Here is a 26,326-nt window from a genome sequence, read left to right on the forward strand (position 1 = left end):
GCCATGCACTTTAAAAAAAATTTTATTTGAAAAATAACATCAGAAACTTTGGTTCTATTTAAAAATTTTGAAGATAAAATTTATATATAAGATACATTTTATTGATTTAAATGTACGTGTGAATTTATATGAATTATTTTGACTATAATGCAATAATTGACTTTTAATATATTTATGTTTTCACCAAATAGTTCAAATAAAAACAATATTGTAACATATATGCATGATTATTTTCATTTATGATTTATTATCCATGTTATCTTTACTGGATTTCTAAAATCTGAAATTAAGTATAATTTATCATAATTATAAATAGAAATTTTACTGCAGAGTTTCATAGCACAAAAAAATTAAAAGAAGGGAAAATAAGAAAGGCATTTGCTAATGATAAAGAGTGAAGTAAGATATAAGGGCTGAGAATGATGTACTCTTCATACAGATTACTGGTACAAATGAAAATTAGGAAGGGATGGGGTTTTCAAACACCCAGGAATATAACCTTACCATACAGTCCCATAATTGCACTCTTACGTATTTACCCAAATGACTTGAAAACTTATATCCATTCAAAAATCTGTATATGAATCTGTAAAGAAGTTCTATTCATAATTGCCAAAAATTTGATCCAACTGAGATGTCATTCAACAGGTGAATGGATAAACTGTGATACATCCATACAATTGAATGTTATTTGGTAATAAAGAGAAATGAGTTATCAAGCCACAAAAAGACACAGAAGAACCCTAAATGCAAATTTCTAGGGAAAATAAGCCAGTTTGAAAATGTTCCATACTGTGTATTCCACCTAAATGATGTTTTGGAAAAGACAAAACTGTGTAGACAGTAAAAAGATCAGTGGTTGCCAGGGTGAGGGAAAGAGGGCAGGAAGTAATGGTGGAGCTCTGGTCATATTAGGGCAGTGAAAGTTTTCTATTTGATACTGTAATGGTAGATATATGACAGTGAAATTAGGTCTTTAAAATCAAGTTAACTAGGATTACATTTAAAAGAAGGCAAACAACAGAAACCCAACAATGGCTCAAATATTTAACAGACCTCACAAATGCTGAAACCTAAAAAGAAAAATACTGAGGAAGATAAAACACTTTTGATCAGGTGGCAGGTGTGGTGTTGTTGCTCTTATTTGAGTATGTAGGTACCTCACATAGACACAGATAAAACTTTGAAGAAAATCTAGAAGTCACTAGTGAAGAACTTTTTACATCTCTCATGTTCAATTGTCCGTGGGACCTGGTGATTCAAACATTTTTAACAACATTCTCTGTTCTGAGGCTCCAGGTCAGCAAGATGTATGTAATAATAAAGAGAATTAAGAAGTTGGTCACCATTAGATTTTAGTTTTATGTTGTTTTCTTTTAAATTTGTTTGTTTGCTGTTGTTGATATTCTTCAACTGATTCCTTTAAAAAAAGTCTTCATGACATAGAGGTTAATACTGTTTGAAAAAACATAGATATTGGTTATTCTGAGCAGAAAAGTGATTTTTAAAATTGGATTTTATTTTTAATTATTTTAATGATAGGTAGAGATCAAGATGAAATAAACAGAATGCAAAGAAAAGGTAGAACAGATAGTGATCTTGGATTTTAATTGTATCCTTTCTTACCAAAAATAAACAGGTAAGTGGACAACTTTAAACTAGAAAGGATAAAAATAAACATTTTTGAAAGGAAATAGAGTAACAAGAGAAAATGGTGAGTTGTCCTAAAATACTTATTTTTGCTTTTAATGATTTTTTAAAAATTTTTAACTAGCTAGCATATTCATATTGTAGCATAGAATACCACAAAATGGTGTAGAGGGAAACATGAATTTCCCTACCATTTTCTGTTTGTAGGATATTTAGGATATTTAGTTATTTATCAGACAGAAAATTGCCTTGTTTTCGAAAGATTCTTTAGGCATATGCCAGCATATATGTGTGAAAATGCATTATTTTTACACAAATGGTAGTACACTAACTACATTAATTTTGCCTTCTCAATTAACACTAGGTATTAGTTGGAGCCCATAAAAAACCATTAGAGCAGCCTCAATCTTTTCCATGGTGCAAACTATCCCATTACATATTCCATTATGGATATTCACCACCATGTATTGAAGTCACCAACTGACAAACATTGAGATTGTTTCTGATCTTTTCTATTACAATAAATACTGCAGGGAATGCCAAGTGCATAGTTTACTTACCCTTAGGTGAATATATCCAAATCACACATATAATCTACATGAGTCTAATTCCTGCCTGGTATAAATTACATTTAATTATACTTTAAGTGACATCAGAATCATGATCAATATTGCCTACGGAATTCTAAAGAGTGACAAGGCAATATTTTGTTTAAATTGGCATAAAATTTATGCCAACATTTATAGAAAATTTTACAACTGACAGACTTCTAAACATTATATAAATTCCAGCACGATTTCTAGAACTGATTATTAAGCAGAAAATGATGACAAGTATAGCAGAGCAGTTAAGAGGTTGTGTCTTAGAACCCAACTGGCTGACTCTCCCAATAGCTCACTGCATAAGCATTTTTTACAATTCATCAATTCTTAAATAAAAATGTAAAGTTCATATAAATAATGGCATAATTAGCAAAATCCAAACTTTGGGATAGATTGGGAAAAATATTTGCAACAAATGCAACATCCAATGATTAAGGGTCATGTTATGTAATCAACAAGTGAAAGAAAAGTTAAATAACTCTATGAAAGTGTGTAAAGAATATGAAGAGGAAACAAAATCATAAAACAAATAGACTCAACACAGATCAGAAAAAACAAAATTTAAACGATATTTTTCATTTATTGGATAAAAAAATTGATAATATTCAATGTTTGAAAAGCTACAGGAAAATTTATAATCTGTGATTATTTGGAAGTGTGAACTGGTGTTGTCTTTCATGGGCAATTTGCCAGCATTTTTCAGTTTTGATCTTCCATCCCACATGTAGGAGTTTCATGTATATTTACAATAGGATTTAGGTAAAAATGAAGTTCAAAACATCATATTTACTTCAATATTATAAAGATACTGAAAATTTCATCTAAATTATAACAATTATAACAATATAACAGTAATTTATAAAGATATTGAAAGTTTCATCTAAATTAAAACAATAGATAAATGGATAAATACATTATGGTATACATGGTATACAATCTATAGAATACTACTTATACAGAAAGAGTGAGAAATTCATGAACTGAAACGAGACATTACTGTCGTGCATTGTTATGTGAGACAAATTGCAATAAAATATATACATGCATATATATGAATAAATATATATAGATCAGTTTGAGATTGTTTCCAATCTTTTCTATTATAATAAATGCTGCAAGGAATACCAAGTGCATAGTTTACTTACCCTTAGGTGAATATATCCAAAGCACACATATAATCTCCATGAGTCTAATTCCTACCCTGTATAAATTACATTTAATTATACTTTAAGTGACATCAGAATCATGAAGCCATCTTGTATGCCATTGACTTTAATCTTCTTTTTCTGCAATATACTGTTCTTTAAACGTGAATGCTCTAAGTGTGTGATTAATGTGTTTTGTAATAAACCTACATGATCTTATAACTTGTGATAACAAGAAAGGACTAGTCTCAGAATGCTTGAGATCATGTTTAGAAGCTAGTGTAAATCCAATTATTCAAATCAATTATATCCTTTTTCTGACTGATATTTTATATAATTTTTTTCCAATTTGAACAATGAATTTTCAAAAAAGAGTTGAAAACTCTTTTCCAAAGGCAGAGGAAATTGTGACTTAAAAAGCTATGATGGATAACAAGATGGAATGAACCATGTGTTTTCATCTTCCCAAGTCTTTAAGGTTAATTAAACTCGGCAGGAATTACAAACAGAAGTGTTTGTGGATAAATTACTAATTAATATTCAAATAAAAATAAACAGCATAACTTGGGTATATCTTGTTGTTTTGCACATAGTCACCACCATCCCTCTGGTTAATTAAAACAAAAACATGAAGGTCTTCTTTGATTTCTCTTTCTCTCCAAGGCAGATCAGTCAGCAGTAGCTGATGCTACCTTGATTCTATCTAATGCTATGCACTTTTCTATGCCTATAGTACCACTAGCTTGGTACAAAAGACCATAATTTTTCATGTGGTGTATCTCAAGATTCTTCTACCCAGTCTCCTTGATTTTAAACCTTCCCTCTACATATACCAACCTTCCAGTAATCCATTCTTCACTAGTAGCTAAAGAAATCTTAGGGGAAAAAAAAATTTAGTAGCTTTCTATTTAAAAAATACTTTTCCTTACTTTGACCCAAAGAAGATTAAATACTTTCGTATTAAGATAATTCTCCTGCCTGATATTTATACCTGTTTCTGTCTCTGCTTCACTCCATTCAGATCCATCTGGCCTTTAACAGAGTAAGCTTCCCCCTGTCTTAACAATCTGTGTATATATTGTTACAAAAATACTTGCTTAGAATTGCCTCCCCTCATGGTTATATTTCTGGGTCTTTATCACTCACTCTTCAGCTTAAGTTTCACCTCCCTTGAGAGGTCTTAAATGATCCACCTCTAGTAATGGTTTATCACTCTATTTTTTGTTTTTCCTAGTGCTTATCATTACCAGACATTTTTACTTTTAATGTTTATTATCTGTCTTCATGCATTAAAATATGAATTCCATGTGAACAACGTTCTTGTTTGTTTTGTTCACCACTTGATCCCTAGATTATATAACAATGCTTATTACCTACAATTTATTCCATTTAGTGAATAGTTGAGCAAGAATGAAGATATATAAAATTCAGTTTTGAGTTATGTGTGTGTATATTTATATGTATCATATATATATAAATGTGTAACTATGGTATATAGTACATAGTTTTCTCACTATGTGAAAAAGAAACTAAACTAAATTTGATGACATGTTTGTTTAGTTAATAAGACAATTTAAAAATACAGCAAGTTATTAGGAAGTAAAACACGTTCCTATGAGCAAAATAAAATATACCGGATAGTGAATTGTTTCCACCATATTTGCTATGTGATTAATATCTCTTTCAAGCATGAAGTAGAGTCTAATTTTGGTTTTTTCTTTGCTATGTGTTGTGTCCAACAAGTAAGAAGGTGACATTTTGATTGTGAATTTAACCTGCTTTTTTAAGATTGAAAATGTAGGCTATCTAATTTATCATCCCATGAAGTGAAACTATTCCTTACAGAATATCCATAAGAAATATAGACAAATTGCCTAGTAGGAATGAAATAGGCTTGGAGATTTAAAAAAAATGCAGCCATGCAAAATGGATTCTCCTATATCTAGAGTCTAGAAAATAATTTATGAGACCATACGCTCCTAAATGTATACAGGAAAATGCATAGAAGTGACTCAACAATAAAAAGATGTACGAAATGGCTACCATTGGTGCAGATGTGTGATACTCACAGGTATGCAGCTTTTCCCTCTTCAAGTTCTTTACTTTTGCCACTGGAGCCACTTTTCTTCCCACACATTCTCCTGGTGATGCACATCAATAACCCACATTGTCGGATAAAGAAGCAGCTGACATCTGTTACCACAAGGATTAGCAAGAGGGCGGCAACTCCCAGACCAATGACCGCTCCAAGCCCAAGACCATTAAAAAGTGTGTCTTAAAAAATAAAAGAGAACAATTTTATTAAACCCCAAATTAGAAAAGATTATACAATTATTTAAAAAAGAAATCATCTAATCCTAGAAACACTTATCTCAAGAGACAGGAAAAATAAATTCACTGGCAGACTTCGATTTCATAATTGTTGAGAGCTATTGTCTGGTTTTCAAATACCATTTTAAGCAACTGACATGTTAAGGATTTGAAATATTTTTTACAAATTTTCCTTAGAATAAAAAACTCTAAGTGACTCTTCTTACTAATATACTTCTTGATTCCCTTTGGGAAAGATAATGAATATTATCATAACCCTAACTATACTCTGTCAAAAAGTCACAGCCATTAATAGATCATCACTTTGTTAAAAGAAAAATACAGTCAAAATTCCTCAAAAGAAGTGTTAAATGTTCCATACAGAATTATTTTAATTTTAAGGCTTAAGCTTGCAAATGATGGCCTTACCAGTTTGCTTTGACAGATAATACACTTTACAAGTATCTGCTTAGAAATATTTTTAAAATTATCATTTTTAGAATAAATGGTTTACTTGTATTTTCCAGTTAATATTTTAAGAAATCATATTAAACTAGGGGCAAACTTTAAAAGAACTATGGTACTTATGACCTTTCTGATGTCGTATCATGAAGAGGTCAGGGAAGTTGGGAGACAATTTTTCTTGGCATGTAGTTGCAGGAAAATCATATGCAAAGTACCCAGGAAAGAGATGATTGAGACTAGGGTGGAATATGCTGACTGAGAAAGTAGACATGGCAGAGGGGCTGGTATGGAGAAAACGGATCAAATGTTAAATGCCTGTAATTGAATATGAGGGCAGACTACTGAGCTATAACAATGTAGTTAGGAGAATGAGGGCAATGGAAAAACACAGGATTAAACTGGCGATATTGTGTTATCTAGAGGGAAAAAAAAAGACACTTTTATAGAATTATTCAAAGATGACTCAACATGATTAGGTAAAAATTTGCTTACATAACATTATAAAATTATAATGATCTTTTCTTAAAGATGAAATACACTTATCACTCAGCATCATAACAGCATGCTCAGTATGTGAGTGATGTGTATTACAAGTGACAGATACAGGGACAGATGCAAATTTTGGTTTTGAGAAAACCATTTCTGAAAAAATGTATATGTAAAACAAAGATTTGGTAAGTCATGTGTTTTAAATTAGGTTTAATATATTTTAATAATGACTTGAAGAAATTGTGATCCAAAGGAATCGATATAACTATTTTTTTTAAACATCTTGATGAGTTTGGGCTACTTATTTTTTTTTTTAATTTTTTTTATTGAGTTATAGTCATTTTACAATGTTGTGTCAACTTCAGTGTAGAGCACAATTTTTCAGTTATACATGAACATACATATATTGATAGTCACATTTCTTTTTCACTGTGAGCTACCACAAGATCCTGTATATATTTCTCTGTGCTATACAGTATAATCTTGTTTATCTATTCTACATATATCTGTCAATATCTACAAATTTTGAACTCCCAGTCTATCCCTTTTCACCCTCCTCCCCCTTGGCAACCACAACTTTATATTATATGTCTATGAGTCTGTTTCTGTTTTGTATTTAGGTTCTTTTTTTTTTTTAGATATAACTATTTTTTTAGACATAATTATTCTTATTTTGAATCTTCCACTAACAGGCTAGTCTTGAATATATCACATCTGTCTGAATCCTAGTTTATTTTTATGAACCTCATGTCTCAATTTATTTTATTTTTTTCCAGGAAATACATGTTATTTATATTTCTTAACACTCTCAGAGCTTGAAAATAGATTAATAAAAACCATTCTATTTGTGACATTGGTGCCTGGCACTCACCAGGCAACTCTTGTTCACCTGTGCTGAAATACAGCTGTACTTCTCCAGCGTCCCATGATGTTGCAAATAAGAATTCTTTAAGTACTGAATCAACAAACTGGGAACTCACATGCCCAAGAAAAGTGTAATTTTGATTATAATTATTTTATTTCTGATAATGAGAAACAGGTAATAAACACAAAACAATGTTGGAGGAAAAAAAAATATTTTCATGCCAATTTCAGAATCTCCTTCCACATCAAAGTTTAACACCCTATTTAGATGGTTTTAGTGTAGCAAAATTTCCTAGCTCATATCCAAAGAAATCATTAGCTTCCACAGAACTATTCTCTTATCACATGAACCCACTTTAAGGAAAGACTAGAGAAACAAAAGGATTTTTCAGCCATGGAAATTTAGTGGGGTTTTTTTTGGCCAAGTTCCAATATACAGATAGGCAATGAGATTCCAAATATGATTTATCATTCTCAAAGGTGTATTTATTTGCAAGATTAAAACAATGCTATAAAACAATGTATCAAGAAAATGATTTCTTTTAGCAATTTAAAAAATCATTTTATACATTTGCTTCCATTATCTATTTTAAAATATAAATGATTCTCATTTGAATCTAGGATTGCAATATAATGAAGACAACTCGCCTGTGAAATACTTTTGATTGTATATAAGGCAAAAATACACTTTTTTCAAAATTCATAAGAAATCATTTTGGGTGTTCTGTGCATGATTCAATAATCAAAGCTGAGACAAGCATAGTAGAAAAATACATATCCGATTGGGCTTTAGCCGCTGTAGATATACTGACTCAATGACATTCAAGCTTTAAACTAATCACTTCTTACCTACTTCGTTTAGGCTCCTCTCACATGCGGACGTAGTCCTAGGCAATAAATCTCATAGCTCAGTGATGATATATCTGGTCCAGTATATAAATCTCCATTTATCTTTTTAAAATGTGAAGACTCTTGCTTTGTACTAAAATACACTAGAGCTGGTGTCAGAAAATCCGGGTTCCATCACTTACTCCTGTGTATCCTTGGCTGTGTCAGCTAACTTTTCTCTAAGCCTAAGATGCCTCTTCATTGAAATGGGGACAATTAGGAAACAACCACCACAAACTGGGTTATGAGGTTGTTGGAAAAATTGTTGTGAGTATAATAACGTATTTAACATTTCAAACACTTACTGCCCAGCACTAAGCAAAAATTTAACAATTTTATTTTTTAAACCATTATTATTATACTCCTACTATGCAAATTTTTATTTTATTATTATTGTACTATGCAAAATTCTGGGAAAATCATATTTTGGTGAAAAAATAGACCATTTAAAGTTAGTCCATTAAATATATTTCTTCATCAGCAAACTTCAGTATCTCTTATTAAGCATTGATTATTCTCCTGAGAATACAGGAGACTTAGGGTTTTTTTTTTAATGACTTAGGTTTAGCTAGTTAGCTTTTAGATGATAAATATTTTATTTGTGACCTTTTAACATTAAACCAGTATATCGATCTCTTTCATTCCCAAGTTAGAAAAAGCTCTTAGAAACATTATATTTCTAAAGCACCTTATGGTGAGGGAATATTGATGCTAAAGTAGCTATTACTTTTTTTCTAGAGAAACAAAATTATACCTTTTAAGCTTATGATTACAATATTGGAATATTACTTGAAATTATTTTTATGAAAAACCAAATATAATTTTGTCACTATGGAGGATAGGCATGGACATCAAATAGGTTTATGCTATAAATATATAAGTATGTTGTCTTTTGAAAGTTATGTTTTTTTTTTAAATTTCAGCTTGAGAATGTATATAAATGCTTACACTTTCTCTTATCCCATGAAGTTAGGCTACAATAACTATACAAGCTAAATATTCTAATGTTTTCTCTTTTTTCTGCCACCATCTTCCTCCACTGTGAAAGTTCATTTACTTGTTTTTGGACTTTTCACAAACAAAGCTGTAACTCTATGTAACATTACATCACTAGGATTTGTGCTCTAGCAGTAATTTATTTTCTCAGTAATATACAAAAAAAAATTTCTTGATAAGTTAATTATGATTTTAATTGTATAACAAATAGAAACTGAGCATAGCAACCATTTACAGGATTTTTAAATGCATCTTTTCTTTTATAGCTTCCCCAAATACTTACATGTGTGTTTTATGATATAATTTTTATTACAACTCTATAAATATGTATTTTCAGGTCTACCTTCTACATAATGAAAATGAGGAACAGAAACTACAGTGACCTAAGTCACAAGAGAACCCTTACTTAATATTAGATCTGTACAAATGAAGACTAGCTTCAGGTTTTATTTTTTTATACCTGTATTCAAGTCATTATTTTGTATTTGATATTCAGCATCAAATAATCAAAAGACAGCAATAAAATATAGAATAAATTAAAATGTATAATTTGCTTACATAAAAATATCAATATCCATTTCTCCTATACTACTAGTGGATAAACAGCTATTTAAATAAAGTATAATAATACAAACAATTATTTCTTGCTTTTATATATTTTTGATTCTTGCTTTCAGCTCCTTTATTAGTGATCTTTTCTATGCTCTTTTGAAAAGAGATTTCATATTAGAATTGTATAAGAATAAATAATTTAGAAATCAAAAAGTTCAAACATCTATTTTTGGTAGACATTTTATTGTCAAAAAAAAAATGAGAGTCAATCTAAACGAATTTGTATAACCTCCCTCAACACTGCGCCTCCCACACCATGAAATTTGTTTAGCTAGGCAATTTCTAACTTTTTCTAACAATTTAGATATTGGCTAATTAAACCAAACCAACCAAACTAAATTTCTAAATTGGCTAACTAAACCAATACATATCCCCAAACCTTTATGTAATTGCATTCTAATTGTCATCAAAATATAAAATCAAAGCACTAAAATAAGAAAAAAAAATTTATTCCAAATATGCCACCTGCATGTCTTTTCATGTTTCTGTTGCATAAATTAACTCACTGCCAAAACACTGAGTTAATTTTCCAAGAAAATTATACTTGATATTAAAAAATCAGTATCCTTTATTCATAAAACTAACATTGCTTTTTGACTCCTTAAATAGTTCAGGATTTTATTTAACTCTTTTTCTATAGATTGAGAACTACTTTTAGATGTGGAAAGCTGTGATAAAGATATGGAGAAAAAAAATGCTTTTTTAATTTGTAGGGTCCTAATGGAGATTTGTTTGTTGCTCCCAGGATAGTGGTTCTTATTTTCATAAGAGGTACTGCTAAATACAGTAAATTTAAGTGTATAAAAGACAACAAGAAAAACTCTTTTTGATGTTTATCATAACATGACTAGATATGATACCTGTCCACAATAGAAGTAGGTCTATTCGTCTCCTGTTTACCTGTTCTTCCTTCATCCTGCCTAGTGTGACACACCTTCAAATATCAAATGATCTATGGAAAATCGAGACACAAATCTATACACACGTATGTTTCACCCTATGTGGAAAGAGATGGAGTGGGCAACTCTGCATTTGAAATCCATCTAAGCCACAATGGTCAGCTACTTTAAAATCAGACATCTAGATTACCCAAAGATGTTTGTGTCCACATAGTTTCATTATTTTCTTAAAGGATCATTAATCCACTTATGTTTCACAAACCTTCATTGAGTGTTACAGAATTATTACAGAATTAGAAAGGTTTCCTGTTATGTACTAAGATGGAATAAAATTAACAGAAGTCTTTATTTAGGCTTATTCTATACATCTATTTAAAATTTGAAACAACACGACTTTCAGATCATCTAAGTTCATTTTTACTTATGAAGCATCAGTTTCCCAAATTTAACTTCACTTACTGGATTCCAAAAAACACAACAAAGGAACAAAGGGATGAGATTTTTAGATTAAGAAGGACATACAGTTAATACCTAGAGCTTTTGCTAGGATTATGGTAATCGCCTCGCATTGCAGAAGTTTCATTCTAGGGTAATACATGCTTTTAAGAGAAAACATATTGCACTAATTTAAAAGCCAACTACCATCCTTAAAGATTTCACATAGTTTCTTTTGTTATGTTAGACAGCTGTTTTCTAAAATCACCTGCCATTTATATATTTGAAAATTATTTTAAACTAATAATGTTCTGTGATTTTTTTTTTAGGATCCCCCAAATCAACTAAGAATAAGGAAGTATAATAGAAAAAGCCAAAATACAAAAATAAGGCTAAAGTCTAGACTATGCCAACAGAAAAATATATTTTTAAAATATTTTAAAATTTTAATGTTTTACAGCTTTTAAAACAGTGGGGATATTGAAAATCAATTACAATCCCAAGATTCCCCCAGCAAAGACAAAGCTGCAGGCTTTGCATTTCTTGGCATAATCCACTTGTCAAGACAGAAAATAATGTTTTCCAACCCTGAGGAGATGTGTAGGGAAATGCTGCATTTATAAGACTTTCTGTTTCCTACAGAGAATCTCTGACCTGCTAAACACAACCTACATTAGTTATGATTTGTCTTTAGACTACATAGTCTTCTCACTTATACTAAATGAGGAATCAGGCATAATGACATATTTAAATATTTTAGGTATTTAGAAAAATGATTCCAAATATCTACTTTTACATATTTGAAACAACATGAATTTCAGATCATCTTTTGCAGGTATAATCACAAACAGAGGAAAAAAACTGATTTGTGTACGTTGTAAAATTCACCGTTATAGAGGGAAATGTTGAAACTGCTGATATTAACAATCTAAGCACGATGCCACACTATTTCCATTTCTCCAAATACCACATTACTTTTGTTATGTCATGACTTGGGTATCCTGCATTTATGGTGACTGCTGTTCATCCCTGAATTGATGGATCTATTGAGTTTTGATTCATGTTTGAACTTCTGAGGTTTCCAATGTCTTGTCAATATCCCTTTAATTGTATTAAATAGAAAGAAGCAAATCATTGCAAACTGTATCATCAAGGATGATTGAAAATATCATTTTCCATTAATTCAAATATTTTAAATATTCAAACAACAAACTCAAGAGCAACTATGATTGGAGTTTATATTCTTCTTCTAATCCAAGCCACTTTTTAAATTGCTTCCCCGTACAACCCCAAAGGAAAATTATTTCATTCTATGATAATGTGATTTTCTTTTAAGTTTTAAACAAGTAACATTTCATAATATATTGATCCTTTGAGGAAATTGCAATGTACAATTATAAGACATAAAAATAATTATAAAGATGATAAAAATAAATGTTGATGGAAACTCTAATTTTTTTTATGTCCACTGTGGTATTGTTCACTCATTTTGTGGCCCACTTACTATAATTCGACATCTCTAAATCATAATTGTAATTTTATTCTCTTTCCTTACTGATGAAATGTGGATAATAATTCCCATGTGTCCTAGCTAAATATTATTTGAGAATCATAGGAAGCTACATTGAAAATTCCAAAACACTAAACAAATACTTTGTTATTGCATTTACTACACCTGTTACTCACAACTTTGTTTCTAGCAACTTATTATTCTTTGTTTATAGCATCTTCTTTTTAAAAATGAAAACTTCTCTACTTTTACCCAAAACTCCTAGATTTTAGCTCAAATATTTGAGCATTCATGAACTATGATTCATAAAAATAATTGTAAAATGCATGTTTATATTTTACAAGTGTTTTTTCATGATTGTTTTTGATAAACACTCTATATTAAGGCCTAAGTTTTAAGTATATTTTCATTCTTCTAGCTTTCAATGTGCATTTCATTGTGATCAGAACTCAAGTTTTTTTGTGTAATATTTCTTTTTTATTTATTCATTATTCATATAGTAAGTTATTTTTTTGGTTAGTCCCTTATTTCCATATGTCAGATTAAAAGCCTTTTTGATCATGGAAAGATGTTGAAATGAATGATAATGCTCTTACTGTTTCTGACGGGTGACACTGACTTTTGCTCAGTTTGGGGACAAGAATATATATATAGTTATCATTTTTGTTAGTTTTATTGTTCTGATTATTTTGCACAGTATTTTAGACACATTTATCTTTATTTAAATAAAAATAAGATGAAGACTCTCAAAAGATGATTAAAAAGTGGATCCAAGTCTCCTTCCTAAATTAAGACTTATACTCCCTTTGTGTTTTAATCTTTTACTTTGTCATCTGTCTGTTCCCTTTTGGACAAATCATAGCATTTATGAGATAAAGCATTTATATCATCCAGCTTCCTGACAAAATGAACTTATTAGCAATTTTTTAAGTGCAATCAAGTTCATTTTATTCAGATATTTAATTGCTTACTGAACTAGTTGTAAGAAAACCATGGATATAACATAATCTCACACATTTTTCAGTGAATTATTTAAAGGAAAAAAAGTACATAATGCTGGTAAATCTGTGATGGTGTGAAAAGAGTACTGTCATCAGTGAAGAGAAAACTGCAAAGAGTCTTTTATGAAAAATTGCATTTTGGAAAAAGAATACTGGAATTTTGAAATTGAAAACCTTAAAAATATATTAAAAATCAAAACTATTAGAATCTTGAGGAAATAGTTATATGAAATTATACCAATTTCTAAGTGCTTTGTGATCTGTCTGAGGGATTTTTAGTTTTTAGAATCACATAAAAGTAGCTAGCTGTGTTTTAAATGAACATGTATTGAGTTCATCTGAGCTCCTTATGTACCTAGAAACAAATCATGAAAGTCATGTTGGAGGTTAATCCTTACGTGAAATTTCACTGTGTATGATTTTTCACCTTTCTTGTTCTTCGATGATACTATTTGTAGTATTCACACATTAATTTAGGCATTTGAAATGATCAGATTTTAAAAATTATAAGGAAAATTCACCAACATTTTCAACATTACTCAAATATATCAATAAAGCCTTATGTTGTTATTCATACATGTTTAAACCTTCAGGCTACTTTCAGTACATGTTAAAAAGATGATCATGTCTTTTCTGTGTGTACTCTGTTAAACAGTATTGATGTAGACAGTCAATTGCTTAATACTAAATTTCTTTTCATACAACCCTACTATTTTGGGGAGCGGGGTAAAGATTGTATTTTATATCACCTGTTCCTTATTAACATGTCTCTATTCTCCAGTCATTTTGATTTTTCTCTCAAAATCATGTTACACGTATAATTATTTTTTAAAAAATATAAACTCAGTGTTAATCCAAAATTTCTCTTCAAGTCACTTTTTCCTTCTCAGAGGTATTACATGGAAGATGGTGGGGTCAGGAGGCAGCACTAATAAACCAGACTCTTTTTTTAAACTAAATATTTGATTTGGGGCAAGAAAAAGTGGCTAATTGAGGATAATTGGTTTAGTAATGGGAGGGGAATTATAAACATGTATATTATATAAATGACATTTATAATTGTAAAACACTATACTCTTTTCTGAGTGTCTTTTTCTGTATGTTTCTCTAGGTTTGTTTAACAAAGCTGGAATTATAACTTAAATATCTTTTCAAAATATCATCTTGTCCTTTATATTACAATAGTGGTGTTTTTGTTCAGGGATAAATTGGTCAAAGACATGTGATCACACTTTCATTTATCACAATGTTATTAAACTAGTTTGTTAAGCAGTTGTAAGAAAAAAATAAGACAAAGGCAAAGGACTCTTGGTGAGTAAGACATGTACCTTAGAAACTGAAATTCAGTGCAATCGATTGCTTTCCCAGCTGTGAAAAATAATGCGACCCCAGCAGATGGGTGGAAGAAGCATGTAAGTTAATGGTTAGTGGTCAAGGAAGGCTTGCTAGAGAGGGTAACTTTCAAGATAATGTTAAAAAATAAACTTTCTACATGCCAAGAGGAGTCCATTTCAGTCAGAATGTCATGTGAGCAAAGATGGAGATGGTAAATATACAATGTATTCTGAAATTAGCAGTTATATAAATGGATATTAGAGGTGTGCTATTGGGGGTAACTGGTGATAAATGATGAGATTAAAGAGAATAGACCTTGGAATAGAATAGATAAACAAATGAATCAATCAACCAAAACAAAATAAATGAACATCACCAACAACAAAACCTGTGACCTTTTTCTAAAAGATGGTAGGGAGTTGGCAGAGGTTCACAGACAGGGAACAGAGCCTGCCGCGATGGCTAGGAGGGAGCTGGTAGAGGCCTGGGCTACAGCTGTGGAATGTCTGTCCAGTCTCCCCTCTCTCCCATTCCACACCTGTTTCCATAATGCACACAGGCATGTCAACCTCTGCTTGATGTCTGCATTCAAGAATCTAGTAAATAGACTCGTCTCTTAGATGTGATTAGTGATTACATTAACATTAGATAATTAATGCCTATTAATATATTTTAAAAAAGACACTGTATAATACAAAACAATACTATAAATTTGTGTAACTATGTATAATTATTCTGTATACTTTTAAATGGAAAGACAGTTCATGTAGTTCACTAACTTTCACCCTTTTTTTTTTTTAACTATCCACCCAATCCACCTTAAGGTTTTAGTATCTATCTTTTTAAAACAATTCCCAATAAAAAGTAAACAACCTAAAATATAAAGATATTATTCTTCTATGGGAATGTTGATGGAAACTTGTTAAATTCTCAGTATGATTTCTGGCATAATTATAAAGCATGAAAAATTGTGAAATATCTCAAAGTCCTGGCGGAAACAGAATATCTATGCTCTTATCTTCACTGACATTTCAAATTTTAAATATGTCAGAATGTAGACCACTTGCCACAAAACTGTCAAATAAATGGGACAAAGAGATACAATATATTTTTATATGTCATAATTATCTACTCAAATTGCTACATTTGAAGTTCATTAACTGTATACTTTCTTCATTTGCAGTTTAAATCTTACGATAAATGTTTAGTTTGCTTTGGGGTGGAGTTGATTTAGCTTTTGCCCATAAGATAATGAAATTTTTATTGGCTAGTAGGAAAGGGAGCTTCTCAGATTGAAGTAAATATGATCAAAACAAGACAGTGTTAAAAAAGGAATAAATTAAATGTCAGTTCCCTTAATTCAGTCATTAACTGGTCAAGTTCATTTTTTTCTGTTAATATTAAAAGGCTTTTCCATACATAAATTGGAAATTAAAATTTTTTGCACAAGCAGAAAATGCTTTTTTTCTTAAAGATTATATGATAAAATTGAATCTCACCCACATAAGATTAAGCTACAATTGATATTTTATAAACTGCTTATTGAAATTCCAAACTGTTTAACATGTTTATTATAAAATTCTTTAATATGCAAATTTTTGAATTTTCTAAATGTATAAGACAGTAAATGGAAAATATGAACAAATATATGGCTGGTATTATTATTTTCCAAGGAATTTATAACATATTAGGTTTGAAAATTTTCAATTTTTATACACTCTATTGTGTCTTAGAGACTCCAATTTCTGCATTAGGGTTATATAAAAATCAGTATTAAAACTAGCCATTCAAAACATGTAGATCCACTTATATATTATTATATAGTGCTTCTGAGTGAATACATTGTCTACTATCGGCTCTAAAATAGAAGTGTAGATATTCACTTAAAAAAATAGAACCCAAATATTCTTCATTTGGTGAATGGATAAACCATAGAACATCTAGGCAATGGAATATTATTCAATGCTAAAAAGAAATGAACCATCACATCATGAAAAGACATGGAAGAACCTTAAATGCATATTACTAAGTGAAAGAAGCCAATCTGAAAGGGTGCTAACTGTATGATTCCAACTCTATGACATTATGGAAAGGACAGAACTATGAAGACAGTAATAAAGATTAGCGGTTGCCAGAGATGAGGCGAGAGGGAGGGATGAATAGGCAGGCAGAACATACAGCATTTTTAGGGCTTTGGAACTATCTTGTATGATAGTATCATGGTAATCCATGTCATTATACATTCATCGAAACTCATAGAATGTGCAATATCAAGAGTGAACCCTGATGCAAACTATGAACTTTGGGTAAAAAATGATGTGTCAGTGTAGATTCACTGATTGTAACAAACAGATCACTCCGCACGTTAATAATGGGGGAGGCTACGCATATGCCGGGTTAGGAGGTATGTAAGAACTCTATACACTCCTCTCAATATTGGTATAACCTAAAACTCCTCTATCAAATATAGTATATTTAAGAGCAGGCAAAATAAAATGTTAGTATCTTTAAAATCTTCATGGGACTGGCTAACATACCTGGATTGGCTGAGAATGTCTATAAATTAAATATTCAACCTTTTATGTCCTTTAACAAGTAAAAAAAAAAAAAGATGACATGTTATGTTATGAGTAACACACAGGCAAGTCAAATATTTTCAGCTTCCTGTTTTTGTATGAGAAAACTCAGTATGAACTATACTAGACTCTACGGTAGAGAAATATTTCCATTTCCTTAAATAAACTTTCCTTCATATCTGAGCCATTTGGTGGTACGGTAAGTCTCAGGATAGTATATGAAAGCCTCATAATTTTTGTTTTCCACCTATAGCACCAAGAAACAGAGTATTTTTCTTGTCATTTTTAAAGTCCATCAGAGAGTTTTACATTTAATCGTCCATGAAACATACATATCTAATTCAGCCTTTGAGAAATTATATAGAAACAATAGCAATTTGAAGTTTGTCATTCAGAGATTCTTTAAAACAGAAATGCTAGTTTGAAGAGAGAAGTTTTATTTTTGTTTCAACCATATTTAAACAGAAACAGGCTAAATTTTTAAACAATTCAGTATTTCTTTTTGTAATAATTAATGAGGAATCAGCAGAGAAGTATACAGCCACTGTATAAATTGTGTATTGAAGCTGTTTGTTTTGATTTCTTAAAATGTTAAGAAGAGATGCTGAAATGGAAATATCTATTTTAGTTTTTACTAGACAGTAATCATTTTATATTAATAGAATATGACCTATTTCTAACAAAAATGTAAATAGGTTATTTTATAAAATATTTTTAGAAAATATGTAAAAATCAGAGTGATAAAATTTAACTTGATAGTCTTTTAAGACTATAAACTCAATGTGATTTTATTACACTGACTGTGGAAGCGCAGCTATATGTACAAGTTGAAATGAGAAAGATAACAGCTGCCTAAGAGAAGTACCACGATTACTGAAAGGAATGGTAGTTGGTAAATGAACAGACTTTCCTTTGCCACAAAGTTTTTCCTATAGTCCAGAGAAGAGGAAATCAAAGGAACTAGGTCAAAGATAGAAGACTGTGTAAGTTACAGACTAGAGATTTAGTTATGCCATCTTTGTAAACTGATAAAACAAACATGAAGAAAACTGAGAGTGTACGATGCTCAACTTTGTCAATGACTAGTCATACTTCTCTGAGCCTCAATTTGTTGATATAATAAAATAATGGCATTTAATTAGAACATTAGGGTAAATTTCCTCAAATCTCTTTAGTTTCTTAACAGTAGCCTCTCAAAATAAGTTAATATAAAGTTAAAAATGTAATATAAATTTACTGCGATAGTCACTATGAAAGTGTCCAAAAATACCACATATTTCCCACTGATATCATCTCATTCTTAAGGGGTTTCAGGAAAAATAAAAACAAGGACAATAACAAAGAAAAACAGCTGAATTTTCTCTCTCTCAATATATAAAACTTCTATAACTACTGTATCGATTGAAAGAAGTTCAAATATTATAACAGTGTATAGATATCATTAAAATTTTACTTTGAAATGTATTCAAACATGTTTTAATGGGTACTATATATATAAAGATATGCATTTGGGAGTGAGCTGTTCTGGAGTAAGAAAGATTAAGTGTGCCTTAAAATAATGCAAATTTTGAAAATGAGTATATTTTCTCTGTTGTAGTTTCTACACTATTTCATTTTTATCTGGCAATGCAACACTTGGCTGTGTTTGTAGAAGAGAAATATATATTGATGTCTAAACCAGAGTTGTTTTTTTCACTTTATAAAAACTAATTGAATAATTTACATGTTAAAGAATTATCATTTAAACTCACGTTCAGTGCTAAAACAAACAAAAAGTGATATAAAGTTTTATGAAAAGTCTGTGACGTTTTACTACGTAAATTACTCAACCTCTTTAGGTCTCACTGTTCTCATCCAGAATTTGGGAGAAATGATATTTACTTCAGAATAAATAAAATATTGCACTCAAGGCCTTCCATACAGTGTGTAACACAGTGGTATGTCAAAAAAATAGAAGTTGCTCTGTTTCTGCATTATTGTTACTATCTGTAAACTTCCAAAGCCATTGTTGTTTCATGCTTTGGCTGTGCATGAACCAAGAACCTTAATGATTTTCTACAACTTTATTCCATGATGTTCATACTTAATTATAGTAATATATTAATCAAAGGAACTGGAGAAAAATCATTTTAAGCATTTATGTCTGTTTTTATAAACTTTTGCTGGCAATACAGACTTTTCTTCTATCATTACATTACTTAAACTATTAACTATATTAATGTGCTTTATTAATATGATATCATTGGACTATTTTTGCTTCTCACTGGTAGTAGAAGCTTCTAAGAAGACCCTAGAACTAGTTTATTATGAAAGTAACAGTATTTGGTGTTGTTTCTAAATTCTTTTTACAATATGAGTCTGCTGATGATGTGTCATTGACAGCAAAAGAGAAATCACTCAGTGATCATATGTTTATTATACAGAGATATTGAATTTGATCGAGTTAGAAATGAAAACACACAACAAAGACAAAAGGTTTGTACCAGTAATAAAGAAAACACGTATAACAAAGCTTTTCCTCAGTTTTCTTTATTACAACAATGGAGACACAGAGATACAGAAAATAAAATGACATTTAATATACTATGAAACTCATGCATCGGATTACACACAGTGCTGGATATTATGTCAGGGGTTTTAAATAAGAGATGATACCAAGGACAATACATTTATAACGTACATTTTATTTCAAGAAAATAAGCTATGATGAAAACAGATGCAATTAAAATGATCAGAAATAGTCACTTTAAAACAGAACTGTTATACATAAAATCAACGTAAGAATGAGATAAAAATATTCTTGAAAGAAGTTCATGAATTGTGGATGTTATTTAAAAGAGTAGTTTTTAGTTGCTTGCTCTTAGAAAAAAAGGATTTGCTAGAGATTTATTTCATAGTGCCCATTTAGTACATATACTAAATAAAATAAATATGGTGTAATTTTAAAAAAATTATGCTACCTCAATATAATGCAATGTTTGCAATATGTAACTATATTTCTATTAAAATGGAATGAGAAAGAATAACTGAATTTAACTTGAACATAAAAAATTAAATTTTGCAACATACTAGGCTATACAACCAGTATTAGATTAGTTCACACTTAAAATAAAATTTAATTCCACTTGAATGAACGTTATCTTTAAAAAGTTGATCAAATAATAGTCTACCAACAAAGACATGGGGCCATCAGTTGCAGTTCAGATCACCACAGATAAACTAATAGGACTCCTGAACATATTTGCTTTCCTTGGCTATTTTTTTTCAATTTCACTAAATAGTAGCTAAAAATTGATGTTACAGAATAATCCACTCTTTCTGTAACATTTAGATACAGACATTTTAGGCTTCCACTTAGTTAAAAGCCATGAGGGAGGGTCCGGATTACTACCAGAGATCTTGATCTGGCTGATAATCTTAGGTAAGATAAGGAAACCAAGGGTATTTGAAAAATACAGCATTGATGTAAATTCCCATTCTGTGTTATTTCAGAATGATTAAAGTAAATTTAAACTTACTGAATCTTTGCATAAATATTGAGATGCTGCTTACTTTAATAATCTTTATGTAGTATATCACTTTTAAGTACCATTAAAGTAAAAAAGACACAACTTTATATTTAAAAGTTAAAAGTGTTAACTTTAGAAAAAATACTCTAGTTTAGATAATAACTTGGAAGTGAATATATTAATTAGATGTTAAAAAGTTTTTTTTTTTCATTTACTTAAGACCTAAAATTTACTCTGCTAGTATATTCTGAATTCTAAGGTTTACTATCAAGCAATAATAATGATTAAATAATACTCTTTTTTAATGACATAATCAGCTGATTTAGATATAGGCTTTTTACTAATTTCAATTTACATTAAAATTACTTCAGTGGCTACTTGTTGAATATTTGTATCTCCAATCATTTTAAATACATAAATTAAGCTCCCCATTCAATGCATTAGCCTTAGTTGAAAGTTTCATGACACATATCTATACTACAAATTCTGAGATTTTAAACCTTAACAGTGATTAACATAAAAAGAAGAGATACTTCCAGAAATTGAGAGGGAGGAAGGAAGGGAGAGATAGTGGGAAGGGGGAAACGAGGAGGGTGGGAGGGCGGGAGGGAGAGACAGAATATTAGAAAGAATTAGAAGGAAGAATGGAAGGAAAGAAAGCAACTAAGAAAAAGCCTAATTAATCTGCACTTACTCAAAGGTGGCTTCAAGGATATTACATTATGCCTCACAGATCTGAACCATAATAAAATACACAAAATGACACATTCCTATATGAAATTTGTGATACTGTATCTTTATTCACTGAGTGGAATCATAATATATAAGGGCAAAAAACTTATACGTGATAATATTCAATTTAGGGAGTATCATAACAGATTACTTATTTAAAGCTCTTAATACTGCTAATATCATAACCAAAAAACAAACAGGCAAAAATCTTCAGATAACTGCACATATCTAGATGTATTTCTTAATTAACTACTACAAACTAAAAATATTATACATAATATTAGCTATTCTTGAAAGCTAGACCCAAACATACTTAACTATTGTATTGATAAATATCCATCTGGAATTACTAAAATAATTTGTAATTAAATTTTTTTTATTTCTTTATTCTTAGTGTAGATACACCATATTAATGAATAATATATCTGAAAGTACTTATCCAGATCCAAAAGCACATGGCCTAATTTTCTCTTGCACCTATATTTTGTTGCTTACAAATGAATAATCAGACCAACTAATCAGACTTAAAAATATTGCGGAATTTTCCTTATTTTAGTTTTGTATAATTAATATAATTAATCAATAAGAACTCTTAATATAGAAAATATTTGAATTGTATAATTATTTCCAAGTTGACCCGAACTGTCCATGAACTACTATGCGTACTTGTAATTTTAACTATTTATTTTAAAAGAACTGCTGAATACTTAAAAGTCAAAATTATCTGCAATAAAATTATCTGTTGGAACAAATACTTGTTTTATATATAACTGACTTATACATACAAAATGTTAATCCAATGCCTGGAATTTATTTATTTGCTTATTTAAAATGGTTAAACACTTGAGATACTTGAGGCTAACAAAAAACAGGAAAAAAATTAAGAAAAATGAAATAAGTCATTAAACATTTCAGTCTTGCTCATGTCTACCAGCAATGAATGCATGTGCACATAAATAATGCTTTTGGAAAGAATATGGGTATAGATTTTATAAAATATACATATTCCCAATGAATAAGAGTATTAGGACAGAAAGGATCAAAAATGGCAATTTACTGAAGGTTCTTGCCTGTAAGAAAAAATTTCATAGGAAAAAAGAATTTATTGCTACCTCCTCGGCATACTCTGTTAGCATATCTGAAATGTAGTCTGGTGGGCCTTATAGCTATCTGATAAATAAGTATTGAGCTTGTATTGGGGTAGGGAGACCAGTAAGACCTAACGATAAATGGAAAATAGAAGACAGACTTAGAAAAGGTTAGGAGAAGAAAAAACGAGATACACAGCTGTATATAAAAAATTAATCCTGATACTCCACATACAGATAATGGCCATTATGCATAAGCAAATCAATTTAGCTTTATAACTGGTATAATACGGTCAAAACAAACTTTTTAAATGATTTAACATTTGATGATAAGACATACACGTCGATAAACATAGAAACATACTTCTGATTATTTATAATGAATAAAATAAGACTCACCTTACACAAATTTACATTTATACATTTTAGACACTGATTTTTATTTAAAAGTCCACTGAATGAAAAAAAAGCACTGGATGATAATAGGAAGAATTTTTATGTATGGCTTACCAATAATCTCAGTTACTTAGACCTATAGACAGACACTAATTATACAAAAATGTACTGCCAGTTAGACTTCATGATTACATATAACAAGAGTAAAGTTCAAGTAATAAAAATGATAATTCAGCAACAATTACATATTATTAAGATGTTAAAAATATCTGAGAAAGTAATTTACAATCTCTAGGATCTCATTTTTCAAAATGCAGTAGTTGCATTGTTTACAGTTTGTGCTTTCCCATTTCTTACGGAAGTAAGGCAAAGCACAGAGTCTATCATTTTAAGATGTATCAGAATATTTTTTAAATGTATGCGTATCTTAGAACTGTATAATAACTGCTCATCTAAGAATGAACATGGGGCCAAATGATAGACTGCTCATTAATTTTAGGATTAATAACTTGATCGGTACTTAGATGCTTATAAAATCTAAATGAACAACTCATTAAATGTAAACACTTCTGCTAAGATATCAGAATTTTAATTTTAGGTTATTTTCTGAACTGTTCAAATGTCAGTCTCGGTATCATATAAACCAGACTGAGTGTCCTTCATATCATTGTTGGTGACCTGGTAGTTATAGAATGTAAAATTAAAAAAAAAAAATCTCTTATCTTACTAAAGACATATTCCATGTTTTCCAAGAAAGCATTTGTAGTCATGTCCTGAATCAAGATAATTTCAATATGATTTCTCATGGAAATATTTACAACTTACTGGAGAGATCTAGTCAGGTTATAATGAATGAGAAAAATTGTTCATGAACGTGTTATTTAAACTCCTTTCTTTCTCAGCACTTGCTACATATTAGTATTCAACATATCTACAAGTCTTATCCAAACTCATGGAATGTAATATGCAATCATGGAATGTAATATGCAATTATAATCAGTTCTTTATAATAAACATAACATTAGCTATTATAATTTTAAAACAGAACATTTCCAATAAATAGGTTAAATTCCTATACTGCGAGAATTGCAATTAGGAAATCCCCTTTGTCTCTGCAAGGGAGAAAGAAAAGCAGAAGTGTGTTTACTTTGTGGGTGAGTCCCTTCTGCACTCTACAGGTCTGATGCTAGCTCAGAAGAAAGACGTACAGCAGTGAACAGCAGAGTTTGGAAAAGACAAATTTTAAAGAATAGACTACCAAAGGCAAGTCTACTTTTAGACCTTACATGATAGAATCCTGTAGGTATTTCTTTAAAATAAAGTCAGAGAATACTTTCATGCAACAAAACAAATTGTTTTTGATGAATGAATCTCGAAGCCCAGAACTCAGTAATTTGATTTACCATGTAAGTTATGGTCACTCATGGGAATATATGTAAATCTGACAGCTTTCTAATTGTCCTGACTGAGTAGTAAGAGTCACCTTCTAGAGTGCAGCTGGGAGTGAAAAATGCAAAACACCCTTTTCTCATTTTGTAATAAATGAAAATGTGAAAACAAAAGGCATTAATCATGCTACTCCTTCAAATCCAGCTTGCTCTGAAAGCTGGAATCTAGTAATACCTTCTCCTCTCAATTTCATCTTCTTGAAAATGGCAGCTAAAATATTTACTTCTATCTCTGATCCTTGCAAAGAAATTGACTCAGGAAAAAGTAATAAATAAATAAATATACATGTTGCTAGAACATCAATACTTGATACCATCTCAAAATAGTATCCAAATCTAGTACACAGGTGCAACTTAATAAACGTACTCAAATTTAATTTATCATTTACTTTGGTACAATTGCATTAAGATATTTTCACTTCATTAAAAAAATGTCTGGACTTTCAAAAATTGGTGGTCAAACTGAAGAAAATTAACTCTGCTTCACTTTTACTCCTTATGACATTTTAGGTCAATAAAAGGAAAATAAGGCAGCAAAACAGGAATCACATCTAACATAATAAAAATTATCAGGTTTATGTCTCATGTAAATGGTAAACACCATGAAATATGATAAATATTTATAAAGTTGAAACTTCTATTTAAAAGAGTAACAATTAAAACCAATATAAAAGATCCACAATTCAACATAATAAAATTTCTATTTATGCAACGTATGTCCATGAACATTGAGTTGTATTTGCAAAATAATCAAAGAAAAGATTAGATGTAGCAAATAGTTAAGTTCCAAGTAAAAGTGACATGATATTTAAGGTTAACTTTAAGAAACTGAAGAAAACTTTAGAATGAAGCAAGTTATGCTGTGAACTGGTACCTGAAAGAAACAATCCTGGTTCAGTTTTCTTCAGTGTTTTTCTGACAAATTATCTACTTTAAAGGTTAACAATTTGGGGAAGGGAAAAGAGGCTAACTGTTGACGGGTGAGGATACATGCATAATTAGTTGAACCTTAAAAAATATTTTATTATAATTTTAGATTAGCCTTGTAAACTTGCAGATGATAAAAGGGAATACCATAAGATATAGCAACGACATTAAAACATGCAAGACACACTTATGGCTAGAATGAAAGAAAACCCAGCAGCATTCAGCTGCCATGACTGGCTTCCATTTTCGCCTTTATTTGCTTCACAGCATTTATCTGTATGATGAAAATTGTTTTTGAAAGTAGAATAAGAACAAAACAATTAAGAAAAAAAGCAGAGTTATAAACATGAAAATAAAGGAAAAGAGAATAGTGACAGTAGGAAAGAAAAAAAAAGAGAAAATAATTAATACAAGATTTACACAAAGCCATTACCTACAAAAAATTACTT

The 26,326-nt window shown here is 30.1% G+C and overlaps 1 protein-coding gene across 2 annotated transcripts in view; it reads right to left on the reverse strand.

The window, feature by feature from the left end:
* NCAM2 (neural cell adhesion molecule 2) overlaps window positions 1-26,326 on the reverse strand; it is a 436,725-nt gene that overhangs the window by 8,430 nt on the left and 401,969 nt on the right. The window contains exon 16 of one of the 2 annotated variants that reach the window (XM_010960127.3): window positions 5,467-5,671. In XM_010960127.3, coding sequence (XP_010958429.2) covers window positions 5,467-5,671 — 205 coding nt within the window. Of the gene's footprint in view, window positions 1-5,466; window positions 5,672-20,290; window positions 26,152-26,326 lie in introns of those variants that run through there. The other variant, XM_045520720.2, reaches the window with a different exon arrangement.

The sequence above is a fragment of the Camelus bactrianus genome, chromosome 1, assembly GCF_048773025.1.
Source record: "Camelus bactrianus isolate YW-2024 breed Bactrian camel chromosome 1, ASM4877302v1, whole genome shotgun sequence".
NCBI classification, from domain to species: Eukaryota; Metazoa; Chordata; class Mammalia; order Artiodactyla; family Camelidae; genus Camelus; species Camelus bactrianus.